At 54.0% G+C, this 14,430-nt stretch overlaps 1 protein-coding gene across 1 annotated transcript in view; it reads left to right on the plus strand.

Moving 5' to 3' along the window:
* The window catches only part of NOS2 (nitric oxide synthase 2), a 30,919-nt gene extending 16,540 nt beyond the window's left edge, over positions 1-14,379 (plus strand). The window contains exons 13-26 of the mRNA XM_081027976.1: positions 255-399; positions 1,289-1,393; positions 2,060-2,109; positions 2,472-2,646; positions 3,390-3,522; positions 4,420-4,498; positions 5,281-5,462; positions 7,667-7,830; positions 8,772-8,979; positions 10,558-10,645; positions 11,083-11,204; positions 11,532-11,680; positions 12,671-12,865; positions 13,403-14,379. Coding sequence (XP_080884102.1) covers positions 255-399; positions 1,289-1,393; positions 2,060-2,109; positions 2,472-2,646; positions 3,390-3,522; positions 4,420-4,498; positions 5,281-5,462; positions 7,667-7,830; positions 8,772-8,979; positions 10,558-10,645; positions 11,083-11,204; positions 11,532-11,680; positions 12,671-12,865; positions 13,403-13,522 — 1,915 coding nt within the window. The 3' untranslated portion in view covers positions 13,523-14,379. The remainder of the gene's footprint in view (positions 1-254; positions 400-1,288; positions 1,394-2,059; positions 2,110-2,471; positions 2,647-3,389; positions 3,523-4,419; positions 4,499-5,280; positions 5,463-7,666; positions 7,831-8,771; positions 8,980-10,557; positions 10,646-11,082; positions 11,205-11,531; positions 11,681-12,670; positions 12,866-13,402) is intronic.
* The last annotated feature ends 51 nt before the right edge of the window (positions 14,380-14,430 follow it).

Raw genomic sequence — 14,430 nt, forward strand, 5'->3', positions numbered from 1 at the left:
ATCGATCCCAAGGGTCACCTGCTGCCATTGTTCCAACCTCCTGTCTCCTCCGTTTTCCCAAAGGGGCTGAGTAGTGGGTTGAGCAGGCGAAGGAAGGAGATGGACAGTGAGACAGGGTTGATAGATGGTGAGAAACGTGGGGTTTTTCCCCTCAACCTGCTCCGCTTTGAACCCTGTCCTCTTCCCATGCTCCTGGGCGCCATCTTCCTCCGGAAGGCTGAGTCAGCACAGTCTCTGTCTGTTTGTCCCCACAGAGCCGTGCTCTTCGCCTCTATGCTGATGCGCAAGACCATGGCGATCCGAGCTAGAGCCACAATCCTCTTTGCGACAGAGACAGGAAAATCAGAAATGCTGGCCCGGGACCTCGGGGCCTTGTTCAGCTGTGCCTTCAACCCCAAGGTAGCCGACCCAGCTGGACATGTACCATTTTCTCTTCCTGTGTGAAGAGAAGTCTGGGAAAGTTAAAATGGTCACCCTGCGCCTGGATGTCCCAGGACATTGGATGCGCTTTTGTACCTTGTGAATATGTGGTAGGAGGACAGATGTGTGTCTGGGGATTCCCAAACCCGCACAGTAAATAAGTTTCTCAGAGTATTCCAGGGAACACAGTTTGAGAAACACTCTCCTGATGACTCCAAGTCACTCTATGCGTGAGCTGCTCCAGATGAATTTTATTCCCGGTTACTGAACGATCACCTTCCATCCAGGGTACAGTGCTAAAGGTGAAGGGGGCAATGGATGAATACTATGCAGACAAATAAAACCCCAAAGGGTGGCTAATTCATTCCATCAGTGTTGGATTTTATCCTTCATCACTGCAGGCTTCCGAAGCCTCGGTAGCACAGCGACGCAGTGACACCCTTCCCCCGAGATCAGCGTCAGGCAAAGCATTCGGGTTCCTCAGGCGCCAAAGGAGTCATTGTTATAACCTGCTCATCCCATTTTTGTGGAAAATATGTCCACACAGCTGTGAAAAGCTGTGGAAGCGGTGAACGTGCTTTGATTTGGGACCTGCAGTCTACTGGAGACAAAGCCTTCAGGGCTCGCTGACGTATTGTCTTGTCAGTGGGGCTTGAGGCGGGGAGGAGACTCGAGGTCGTTGTTCATTTCACAGGGATTGTTAAGCTCCCGCCTCCTCTGTGCCTCCTCTGTGCTAGACACAGCGGGGACAGGATGATGAAGGGGGCCCTCGGCCTGGGTGGCGGAGGGAAGTGCAGAGTGTCTGGGGAGGGCATCGAGGGCCCCACCCTGGAATCAGGGACTGATACCCACTCTCGGTGCCCTGCAGGTGGTCTGCATGGATGAGTACAGGCTGAGCAGCCTGGAAGAGGAGCAGCTTCTGCTGGTGGTGACTAGCACGTTTGGGAACGGAGACTCCCCCGGCAACGGAGAGGTGTGCTGGCCAGGTCCCAGCGGTCTGGGGGGCGGTAGGGCCCAAGAAGACGAAGGAAACGGTCGGGGGGGATTCAGCATGTCCTAAGGAGGCTTTCAGGACTGAGTGCTCAGATCACTCTGGGTTGTCCTAACGTCAACCATTGTGCCTGTGTCCTTCATAATTCTTGCCATCTGCAGGTGCCACCTTTCCTATGATATACTTAAATATAGTTCGGTAAATTGACCTGCCTTTTTAAATTAAAAAAGTCATGGTTAAAAAAAACTTTGTATCACACTCACAATTGGGAAGCCAGGGTTATTTTAGAGGATATGGGGCCAGTCGTTGCTCTAACCAAGTTCCAAACGAGAAGAGAGGCTCAGTCACACACCATTAGGAGACCCTCTGGAGATGCCCTGCTATCGGCCAGGCCCAGCGCTACTAGGGCTGGGTGAGTTGGGTCTGGGCTGTTCTGGATCCCCCCTGAGGGTCAGGCCCACATGACTGGCTAAGGCTGACCTTGTCCCTGAGCCCCAGGCAGGTACATATAAACCAACTTCCATTTGTGGATCTTGAACCTTCTCCTGTCAGACGTGGCCAGTTTTTCAATGGCTCATCAGAAAAAGAGAAAAGGCGGTGCTTTGATGAATCCTGTCCTGAGAACTCTGTGGTTCTCTCTCTTTCTAGAAACTGAAGAGATCCCTGTTCATGCTGAAAGAGCTCACCAACAAGTTCAGGTAAGGCTGTTCCCCACCCCTGCTTGTCCGAGCCCGGCTTTATGGGCCCAGAGTCTGGAATTGGGTATGTACCAGGGGGTCTTCTCTGGGATGTCCAGGCACAGAGAGAGCCTGTCCTCAGCGTGTGTCCAGGATCAAGCTAGGGAAACCAGGGCCCTCTTACAGAGCTGCAGGCCAAGATGAGAGTTGGTGACAGGCTTGGGAGCCAGGGAGGACCAGAAGGGGATATGCCCTGGTGGGTCCTATGTCTGGCTGGAGTGGGAATGTGTGAGACTGGTCTTAGGGGCTGTTGGTACTGGTGGGCGAGGCTTCCATGGGTTGGCTCACCCTAGGCTGTGTGTGTGTGTGTCCTCCTTGGGCAGGTATGCCGTGTTTGGCCTCGGGTCCAGCATGTACCCTCAGTTCTGCGCCTTTGCCCATGACATCGACCAGAAGATGTCCCACCTGGGAGCCTCTCAGCTCACGCCAACAGGGGAAGGGGACGAGCTCAGTGGGCAGGAGGAGGCCTTCCGCAGCTGGGCCGTGCAAACCTTCAAGGTCAGTTCACAGCTGGAGCTCCTCCACAGCATAGACAGGGGGCTCTGGTGCATTTGTGTCGGGCGTCCTGGGTGGCGTGACCCCTGCCTGCTCCTGTAGGCATGGTCCCAGGTGTGGGTTGGGATTGCAGGCCTGAGGGGACATGTCATTGTCACTTTCCCTCTGCCCCCCAGAAGCGCCCCATTTTAAGTGTAGGTCCCCTGGGTGGGAGAAGGTGGCTAGGACACAGCTCTGCCCTCAGGGAGCTTTGGTTTAAGATCTTTCCCCCTCTGATTATCCTGGTCACCTATTGTCTCCTAGCCACAGAGAGGTGGGGACAGAGACCATCCAGTTGAGTTCTTTGGGCCTGTGTCAATTTGTCAATTTGTCTTAGCAAACTCCTCATTTCAGCGAAGTGTTTCACCCAACAGTGGTGCCTAGAAGCACCAGCTTGAGTCGCGGCAGATGTGCCCACGCCCAGACCTGGGGTTCCGTAGGAAAACGGAAGTACTCAAACCTGCCTCATGGTGTGGGCATGCTGATAAAACGAGATACTGTCAGTATCAATATTTATCATAATACCAATAGCTCCTGTGTGCCAAACCCGGGCACCTCTTTGAGTCTTCACAACAACCCACTAAGATAAGTGTGCTTAGTAATTATACAAAGCACTTAGCTCAGTTGTATGGACCTCAAGTAGGTGGTGGTACCGCTGCTGATGACGATGGCAATTATTAACACCAATCCGCTCTGGCTTCTTCCAGGCAGCCTGTGAGACGTTTAATGTCCGAGGCAAACACTGCATTCAGATCCCCAAACTCTACACCACCAATGTGACCTGGGACCCGCACCATTACAGGCTCGTGCAGGACTCACAGCCTTTGGACCTCAACAAAGGTACCTTCTTCCTGGCACCACATGGGGCTTGCTTGCCCTTCCTGCCAGGGTCAGGGTCTTTGAGCTCTGAGCCTGTGGTCAAGGAGACCACTGGGACCCTCTGAACAGAGGCAGCTGGCCTAGAGCTGCCAGGCATCTCTCTCTCGTTGCCTCCAAGAGCCGGTTGGGGTGCCAGAGGCGAGGCCTTGCTTCGTCTCTGAGGGAGGCCGTTTCAGAAGGAAGCTCTGGGAGGGAGATGGCGAGAGACAGATCTGGCACCAACTGAGGGCCTCCTGTGTGCCACGCACTGTCCTGGGCTCTTTGCCCACCCACTCTAAGTGAGCCCTGACACTCGTCCTGCGAGAAAGGCACAGACAGAGAAACCGAAGTTGAGGGAGTTGCCAGCATGTGGCCAAGTTGAGAGCTGAGCCCCAGCCTTCCAGCTCCGATGGCAGCCAGGGATTGTAAACAACATTCTGTAGAGCCCGTTCCAGGCTGCAGTCTGTGGACTCTCCACAGCGTCCTCCGGACGCTGGCCTCTGTGCTACCTCTTTTCTTGTACCATGAGCACAGCGGTCCTGCAGGTTTCTGCAAGTTTAGGATACCCCAGCTTCACCTGTGCTCTCCTGCGGATCCCAAACCGTGGGAATGTCCTAGAAATCCCCATATTTAAATGCAATTTAAAGGCATCTAAATTGCGTTTCCCAGCCCCCAGCAGCAGGGCAACCACCCTCTGTCAGACCAAAGGTCTTTATTTGTGATTCAGAAACACAGTGGGTAAAAAGAACAGAAGGAAACCCCTGCCACCGCCACAGCGGGACATCCCAAGGGCAGTGTCCGTGACTCAGACACAGGGAGGCTGCCCCACCAGCACGTAAGAGCCACGAGGCCATTTCACCGTCTCTCTGTCCCTCACAGCCCTCAGCAACATGCATGCCAAGAATGTGTTCACCGTGAAGCTCAAATCGCAGCGGAATCTACGGAGTCCGAAATCCAGGTGGGGTAGGGTACCGGGCTTCTTGGGTAATGGTCCACAGATTTTAATGAAGGAAAGACCAGAGCGAGTTAGCCTCTGAGAGAGATGTATCTGCGGGCATCAGCAGTAGTGCCATTGGTGAGGACCAGCTGAACGGGTCACCCTGTGGCCCCAGTGCCTTCGTGTCTGGTCTCCATTAACCATGGGCCAATTTTTCCAACTTGGGATCTAGGACCTGCTTCACGTCCTGCCCTCTGTCACTTGACTCTTTCACCAAAAGGGGAGGGTAGGAGAAACTCAAACCAGTGGACTCTTTCTTAAGAACTCTTAGGAGATGTTTTGGCAGGGAAGGACATTTCTCCTGCAGGATAACAGTGTTGTGGAATCTCTGTAGGTTTTGTTTCTCTGTGCTTCCTCACCCATCCATTAGGAAATCTGGGCTTTGTTCTAATAAGAACTGGATTTGTGCTGAAGACAAGGGGAAATTTGTCCCAAAGCCCACATATCTCCCAGTGGGATGCTTTCTTTAGGGGGAGTCTGTGGTCAAGCGCTCGTGGGCTCAGAGGACTGCACGGGTGGGGGTGGGGTGCAGCACACCTTCTCTCCACGGAGAAGCCGCAGGCCAGGTCAGCTGCAGGTCTCCTTGGGCACCCAGCCTCAGGGAATACCAGCGACCTGTGCTCATGGAACCAGGCAGGAAAATGAAAGGAGGGCACATTTCCTGGGGAAACGGGCCCACCCATCAGAGAGCTCTGGAGGAAATCCTGGTGGCGTCACCACAGGCCTCTTTTTCCCTTGTCCAGCCGCACCACCCTCCTGGTGGAACTCTCCTGTGAGGGCAGCCAAGGTTTCAGCTACCTGCCCGGAGAGCACCTGGGGGTTTTCCCAAGCAACCAGCCGGCCCTGGTCCAAGGCATTTTGGAGCGCGTGGTGGACAGCCCTGCACCCCACCAACTCGTGCGCCTGGAGACCCTCAGTGAGACTGGTGAGTCCTCTGCACGCAGCCTCTGCTGAGGTGACCCCAGAATCCTCCTGCCAACCCCCCAGCAGGCTGATAGGCTGAGCCCAGGCCTGAACTGTAGGCAGCTAATCCTGTCCTTCCTGCTGGGTGGGTGGGTCTCCCAAGCCTGCGCTAAAGCAGCCATGCAAATAGTTCTCTGCCTGCCGGCGGGCCAGCAAAAACGGGCCCTTCTTTGGGACTATTTGCCCAACGCCAGAGGCTGGGGTAGTTTTTTTGCCTTCATTCTTTTGCTCATCTGGCCGCTTTTTTGTTGATTGACTGACTCATTTATTTTTCCATCGAAATTTTAACTGGTCACATCTATAACCCATCTGTAACCCAGGACCTTGTGACAGGACCTGGGTTACAAAAATGAATGGGACTCAGTGTCTGCCCTCAGAGAGCTCACTACCTAGCTATTATTATTATAATAATAACAATAGCAGCTGGCGTGTGTGGGTAATTACTATATGCCAGCATTTTATATGAACAGTATGCTCCTATGTCATATGTCTCCTTAGTCCCCACAATAGCCACATATGTACAGCTTGCTAGGTGACATAATGGAAAAATGTGGAAACCGTTAAAAATGGTGAGGTTTGAAGGTTCAAGTCCCTGATCCATCATTTACTAACTATGTGACCTTGGGCGTGTGAGTTAACTGCTCAAGGCTTTATTTCTTTGTCTCTAAAATAGAGAAAATAGAGCCTTCCTTGTAGGCTTGTTGTGAAAGCAACTTCCTGGAACCAAATAAATGGAAGAATGGAGGGATGTCTATTTCCCACAGGCTAATGAACATTTGTCCAGAAGGTCGGGAAGGATGTCCATTTCCCACAGGCTAATGAACATTTGTCCAGAAGGTTGGAGAAGGGATTTAATATACCCTGAAGGTCTCCTGGATCCCCAAATTTATAACCTCCTAACGTTTTCATGGCATTCTAATTTCATACTGCTTCCCCACGGAGGGTCTGATTTATCCCCACCTTCCCTGGGCCATGGGCAGGGGCAGGCCGTCGGTGACCAGGAGAGTGTGGCTCTGCCTAACTAGCCTCATGGGGGAAAAGACGCTGTCCTAGGGAGGGCCCAGGGCACCCCCTTCCTGTGCTAAGATGAGGCTCTCGATCTCTGTGGTGAGCACAAAATGAGGTGACAGGCACTAGGAGAGGTAAACTAATGAAATCAACCTGAAATCAATCACCATGGGTCGCCCCCCTCCCCGGGCCATAGGACTAGCTTCCTGGCCTTAGCTTCCTCACTGAAAATGACACCTCCAAGCCTGTGTCCCCTTAAACAGTGGCCAAAATAGGAAAGCAGGGGCAGAGAAGCAAAGTCTAGCATTGTCCCCCACGGTCCAGGAGAAGGTGAAAGAGCCTGAAACTTGGGGATGAGGGGGCAGAGATGTCCTCGTGACCGTAGGGCGACAGCGTGGTTCATTAGGCCTTGAGTCTAGATGAAACAGCATAATAGTAATATTTGTACCTAACATTTGTTGAGCACGTGTGCGAGACACTGTACAAACTATTATACCTGTACTGTGTCATTCAGTGAACACACAAACCCAGGGCAACAGGTTTTATCACATCCATTCCACAGAGGCAGAACCCAAGGCCCAGAGAGTTCAGTCACCCAGCTAGTAAGTGGAGAACCAGAGTCTGAACCCACTTCCACTGGCCCCAGAGTCCATGCTGTGACCACCCTGTATGCTGGCCCTTGGGACTCCTAGAGATTTGCCACCTCACTCTGGACAGATTGGCTGCTCTACCAACACCCCTTGGTACCGCGCCCCAGGGGGCTGCAGTCATGTGCTTTTCTCCAAATTAACAACTGGCCTCTGGGACCTATATCAGTCTTTGATGGCTTTAGTCCCTGTGAGTCTGTAGTTCACCTGTGGATATCCCGTTAAAGTTCAGGTCTGGGTGAGAGAGGGACTGGAGTCTAGAGCACCGTTTTGCAGGAATGTGTCACCGTAGGTGCCCTTGGGAGGGCTGCTGCTCAGCCTCCCCTGCAGCCTATCTCTGGGAACCTCCTTCCTGCACATGAGTTGGGCACGTGAGCCCTGTTGTTCCTGGAGCCAGAAAATCAGCATCTTCTCTCCCCTACAGCTGGAGGGTGGAGGGTGCCTGCCTCAAGGGGCTTATCCCCCTGAATGGGGCCATTTCCCCATTCTGACCCCTTCTTTCTCTATTCAGGCAGCTACTGGGTCACGGAGAAGCGATTGCCCCCCTGCTCACTCAGCCAGGCCCTCACCTACTTCCTGGACATCACCACACCCCCAACCCAGCTGCTGCTCCAAAAGCTGGCTCTGCTGGCCACGGAAGAGGCTGAGAGACGGAGGCTGGAGACCTTGTGCCAGGTAAAGGTCAGGGCTGGTGGGTGAGGTAGTGGCAGGGTCCCAGAATCAGGGGAAGCCAGAGCCCAGAGCTGGTCTGTAACCTCCACGGGGGAATCCACCCAACTTCCCAACGTGAGACTTGTCAATGACATCCTTTCCCATCCCATCGCTAGGACGCAGTTGTGTTGAGTGAACTGGATTTTTCTGAGTGTCTGAAGAATGCAAGCAAAGTGCACTTCCTCCGAAGTTATCTAGAAAAAGAGCCACTATGTCTTGTCTGTCTTTGTGCTCCCAAAACCTGGAACAAACCTGGGATTTAGGAAGTGTTGGAGGATGGATGGATAAATGGACATGGTGACAGATGGGTAGTTGAATGAATACATTCATAAGAGAATACATTAACTCACCTGCAACTTTCTAGGTCCCAGTCTTTACAAAAGGCATGGGATGTCATTATTACTGTTATCATTTTTGCTAATTATCATGATTACAGCCACTTCTACTGCCATTCTCCTGTGGCTGCACTGCACGGACTTGGCACACATTCTCGTTTCATTCTCACAACATCCCCCACGAAGTAAGTGGTGGTCTCCTCCTTCCAAAAAGGTTCAGTCATTGAGACAAGATCCCGCAGCTCCAAAACAAGCATCCAGTCACAGCAGCCAATTCAGATTTCAACCCAAGTCTGTATGATTCCAAAGCCCTGCCCCAAATTAGGTTATAATAAAGATTTGACTCCTACCCACAAGTTGCTGACCGTGAAGTCTAAGCACACAAGTTAAATAAATGCTACCTGCTGGCTTGAGTTCCTCTCCGGCGTGGTAGTCTCAGCACCTTGGACAGCGCCTGGTACCTCAATGTGTTTGTTGAGGGAATGAATGAATGAGTACTGGATTGTGACAGGCTCTTCTCTCGGTGTGGGGCAGGAGCACTGAGTCACTCACGCTGTCCTTGCCTTTCAGCCCTCGGAATACAACACGTGGAAGTTCACCAACAGCCCCACATTCCTGGAGGTGCTGGAGGAGTTCCCGTCACTGCGGATACCTGCCAGCTTCCTGCTCTCCCAGCTCCCTATTCTGAAACCGCGCTACTACTCCATCAGCTCCTCCCGGGACCACACACCCACGGAGGTCCACCTCACCGTGGCTGTGCTCACCTACCGCACCCGAGGTGAGCCTGGGCCACAGGCTTCGGAGCAGTCCAACTCTGCTGCTTCCTGGGCAGCTGTTCAACAGCTCTGAGCTTTGGTCTCCTCATCAGTTAAACGCCCACCTTCCAGAGTTGCTATCGCAATAGGAAGCATGTGGGAGAGAGTACTCTGAACCGGGCGCCGAGCTGGCCCCTTTTGTATATGTATTATCGGTAACCAGGGGAGATGGGTACGGTGTGCATTTTACAGGCGAAGAAACAGAGGCACAAAGCAGTTCAGCCACTTGTTCAAAGTCACACTGTTAGCAAGTAGAGAACTGGGATTGAAACCCAGGTCGTCTGCTGAGTCCAAGTTCTTAACCACCCTGCTCCACTCTACTGTCCCACTACTGTTGGGATAATTTAATGAGATTGAATATGGAAAGTACCCAGTACCTGGTGGGAGCCCAGAGACTCTTAACCTTCCCAGTAGTCCAGCCTGAACACAGGGGTGATTCTGCCTCGGTTGTTCATTCCTTCATTCACTCACTCAACGATGATTTATTTCATCCCTCTCTATGCTTAACGCCGTGGCGGGCGTGGTAATGCCCATGCCCCTGCCCTCATGGAGCGTTTCATCTACAGGGGGCAATGAAGAGAGACTCATAGAAAGAGACAGTTGTCATTATGTAGGTGCTGAGAAGGAATGTGCAGGGTGCTATGAGGGCAGAAGATTGGGGGATGGGCTGACACTGACAAGTCCAGTTGGGCTTGGCTCCTGCGCTGGCATGCTCCTGCCTTGACCTCCATCACTCAGCAATGCTTGGGTTGGCAAAGTTGGCGAGCTGGCCCACACCTCAGAGCCTTCTGTGTTCTAAGAGACACAATCATGCAGTTTCTAAAAACTGAGCAGAGACTGTATTTGCTGTGCTAGAGGACATCACACAAGCCCAGTCTCAGTCCTCAAACTGGGAGAGGAGAGGCAGACACATCCTGTGAGGGCAAGATTCCATCCAGAAGAAAAGCAAAGGGACTTCTCAAGTTGGTTGAAGGTCCCTTTACATGCTGGGCCACTGGAGAGGGAATGTACCCCAGAGAAAGCTGGGGTTTCCACAAGCCCAGGAGGGGCCACACACAGATTTCAGAGCAGACTGGAATGCTCAGGAGGGTGTCCATCTCCCAGGGTTCCTACTAGCAAGGGCTATACTTGTGAGGACACTCTGGGCGCAATGACTGGCCACCCAGGGTGCAATTGTCATCGGAGCGGAGTCGTGTGCTGGGAGGGTCCCTGGAGAAACTCTTAGAAGGAGTCAGAGAAGCTGACCTGTGAGCCGATTCTACTGCTGAGTGACCTTGCACAAGTCACTGTCCCTCTCTGAGGCTCAGTTTCTGCAGCAGCAAAAGGAGAGGCTTGTACACTCTCTAAGGCCCTTTCACCAGCTCTGGGTGTGTGGAGGGTGGATCTCAGAACCAGGAGAAAAACAGCTCCCACGTTAAAGCCCATAGAGAGCCTGAGTGGACAGCTGGAGGACGTGCGTCGGTATGGGAGGAACCACTGGGGCGGTTCACGTAGGGGTGAGGTAGGGGGCGATGCTGGTCAGGTCTTTGCTGTCCTTGCAGATGGCCAGGGTCCCCTGCACCATGGCGTCTGCAGCACGTGGCTCAGCAGCCTGAAGTCCCAGGACCCAGTGCCCTGCTTTGTACGAAGGTAAGCACTCCCAGACCACTGGCTCCTGGGAGTTGTGGGTTGAAAGGGCGGGACCTGGGGTTTAGGTGCCACTCTGGGCCCCTAAAAAAGGCACTGGGGGTCACACGGGGCCTCTCCATTCTGTGAGCTGGCCATAGAGCATGGACAAGTCTCTAGCAGGGATGGAGGTGACAGTGGGGATGGGGCCCAGAGTACAGTGAGGTTCAGCCTTTTTCAAAGGGACCCCAGGCCGAGGTGATGGTGTGTCTGGTCAGGGTATGAAGCAGCCTGCAGGATTTGGGAATCAAATCTTAGCTCATTGTCTTCTCGGCACCCCCCAACACTACCAAGCCCAACCATACCTGCCCCCCAGATCCCTAGGCCCTGTCTTGCATGTGCACCCGGCCCATGGTGTCTGAGAACTAGGGCATCTCTCCTTCCGTCCCTGTCCCCTTCAGTGCCAGTAGCTTCCAGCTCCCCGAGGACCGCTCCCATCCTTGTATCCTCATCGGGCCTGGCACGGGCATCGCTCCCTTCCGCAGTTTCTGGCAGCAGCGGCTCCATGATGCCGAGCACAAAGGTACTGCTGGAGGGTTCCCAGGGGTGGGTGTGGGGGGCACCGGGTGGCCAGCCCCTGCCTTGGGAGTCCAACTGGAGCTGCAGGAGAATTGTGCCACTGCCCACACACGTTTCTTGGCCCCTATCTGAAGTTTACCTCAGCCTGTGTGGATAAGTGATCTAAACACCCTGGGCCTCCGTTTCCTCAGCTGTAAAGTGGGGTTAGTACTAGATAGGATGGTTTCTCACAGGGATGAAATGAGAGTTCAAATTGAGCACTCAGCGGTTCAGGCCTTGATGCCGCCCTCTGGTGGCCACTCTGGTAACTGCAGCCTGCTGGGTTTTGCAGGGCTCCAGGGCGGCCGCATGACCCTGTTGTTCGGGTGCCAGCGCCCCGACGAGGACCACCTCTATCAAGAGGAAATGTTGGAGATGGTCCGGAAGGGGGTGCTGCATGAGGTGCACACGGCCTATTCTCGCCTGCCTGGCCAGCCCAAGGTAAATGCAGCAAGTGCCCGTGCAGTGGGCAGAGCATTAAAAGCACAGACGATGGTGGGCGCCCTGGCACCCCACCCGCCCCCTCACCTCTCTGAGCCTTCATCTCCTAGGCTCTAAAATGGAGGCAGTTATACAACTGTCTGAGGCATGCTGTGCAGCTATTACGTTCTCTTTTCCGGGGGTGGGGGGGGAGGGAAGAGAGAGGCCCTGAGACTTTCAGGACTAGGTCCGGGCCACCTACTGGGTTAATCCCCAGGACCCAGCCTGATAAAGGTCCTCCCCCAGGATGCACAACCTACTGGGGAGAGGTGGGCCAGGCCAGCTTTCCGCTCAAGCACAGCATGGCTGGAGGACGGCCGCTGCTCCCACCACCGGCCCCCTGACGAGCTCTGCTGCCCCATGAGCCTTGGGTGGTCGGGACAGACTTGGCTCAGCTCTTATGAACCTGTCCCATCAGGGCTCCTCCCAGGAGAGTGCTCCGTGCCCAGCGCTGGGGTCACTGAGAGTCTCGTGTGGGACAAGAGCAGAGAGTCCCCAATGGGCTCCTGGACTTCTGTGTCACGGAGGAGCCCAGGGCTCTGTGCCCTGCTCTGAGTTGCAGTGGCGATCCCACAGAAATTCTGCACTGAGAGGCTCCCTTTTCTGGGGTGTAGGCAGGTGGGCCTCAGAGCTCTGCACAGGGAAGTGGCTTGATTGACGCCTCTTGGAAGCACGGTGAATTCAGAGTAAATCCAGGAGTCCCACGGGAGCTCCCCGAGGACAGGGCTGTGGCCAGCCTTCCTCTCTCCAGCCTGAGGATAGTCTGGGGCCAACCAGGGTGCCAGTGCACCTCCTCATGCTGGGCCTGGTCCCTGTGCAAGGTCCTGGCTGGGGGGCCGCTCACCCTTCAGCCCCCTGTGACCTCTCACCGCTTCCCCATGGCCAGCTGTCCTGACTGCAAGCTTCTCCCCAGCAGCAGGGGCCTGGACCCACCATTTCCTCTGGTTTCAGGTCTATGTTCAAGATATCCTGCGGCAGCAGCTGGCCGAGGAGGTGCTCTGCGTTCTCCACGAGGAGCAAGGCCACCTCTATGTCTGCGGGGACGTGCGCATGGCCCGTGACGTGGCCTGCACCCTGAAGCAGCTGGTGGCTGCCAAGCTGAGCCTGAGTGAGGAGCAGGTCGAGGACTATTTCTTCCAGCTTAAGGTGTGGTCGCTGGTGTGTGGGCTGGGGAGGAAGGTCAAGGGCCAGGGAGCCAGGGCTGGAGGAGTCAGGCTCAGCACTGTCCTGAAGCTCACAGGAATCCTGGAGGTCACCGCTGGGTGGGCTGTGAGAGGCCTGATTGTGTACATCCTGGTCTGGTTGCTCAGTTAAACGGAGGCAAATTATAAGACTTGCAGAGCCTCTCACATGCTACTGCGCATCGTGATACTTCAAGGCTGGGAGAAAGGACGCAGCAATCTCCAAATCAGAGCCCCCATTTCTGGGAGCATCTTGTGCAAGCACGAGGCAGGCTGTACTGTCCATCATAAAGCCCAAGGTGGTCCACAGCGGGGGGGCCCTGAAGGGAGGGGGAGAGTCTAAGTGAGAGTCAAATGTAATCTAAGCATGACAGTTGGGAAGGCAAGTGGCTCACGAGTGTACAAGTGATAGGGCAGCTGAGGGATCCTCACGCTGGACCCAATGAATGAGAGGTGGCTGAACCAGCAGAGCTGACACATTGGTCTCTGTTTTCCCTTAAAGAGCCAGAAGCGCTATCATGAAGATATCTTTGGTGCTGTATTTCCCTACGAGGTGAAAAAGGATGGGGCAGGAGGACAGGCCCGCGATCCCAGAGCTCCAACAACCCACAGGAGAACTTAAAGCTGCTGCCACAGAATTTCATGATGAAGCCAATTCTCAATTACCTGAGGTCACAGGGTCCGGGGAGATGGAGGGAAATTAAATCCCCAAGCCTCACATCTTATTTCTCCATCTCCTTCCTCCTCATACCCTTTACTTGACCTGCTACCAAGTAGCAGCCTGGACTGAGGGGGACCTCTTGTCTCCTTTGAGCCCCTTTCCCCCAATAATGGAGAACTGGGGCCTCCCTGGTCCCTTGGAGAGTAAATCTGCAATGCCAGGCCTGGCCAATGGGTGGAAGGGAGGGACCTTTCTTCTGATTGCATCACCTCAAGTGACCATCGTGAGGCGCTGTCGGGCCACGCCATATCTGGTTCCCCTATGTACTGCATTAAAAAAAAAAAAAAAAAGTCTGCTGCTGAGGGCCATTTAAGCCTTCCCTGTATGATTCCTTGATGGAGACAGTTACATGAAATGCATTTTATTTTAACCACATCATATGTGTATGTGTGGGGGGGAGGGGGTTTGTAGGAAAAGCAGCCCTGGGCCGGCCCGATGGCTCATGTGGTTGGAGCTCCGTGCTCCTAACGCCGAAGGCTGCCGGTTGGATTCCCACATGGGCCAGTGGGCTCTCAACCACAAGGTTGCCAGTTCGACTCCTCGACTCCAGCAAGGGATGGTGGGCAGCGCCCCCTGCAACTAGAAACGGCAACGGCAACTGGACCTGGAGCTGAGCTGCGCCCTCCACCACTACGATTGAAAGGACAACAACTTGACTTGGATGGAGCTGATGAGTCCTGGGAAAAACACTACTGTTCCCTAATAAAAAGTCCTGGAAATACACACTGTTTCCCAATAAAGTCCTGTTCCCCCTCCCCAATAAAAAATAAAAAATAAAAATCTTAAAAAAAAAAAAAAGTAGCCCTAAG

This window comes from Rhinolophus hipposideros (genome assembly GCF_964194185.1).
Source record: "Rhinolophus hipposideros genome assembly, chromosome: 20".
In the NCBI taxonomy this organism is placed as follows: Eukaryota; Metazoa; Chordata; class Mammalia; order Chiroptera; family Rhinolophidae; genus Rhinolophus; species Rhinolophus hipposideros.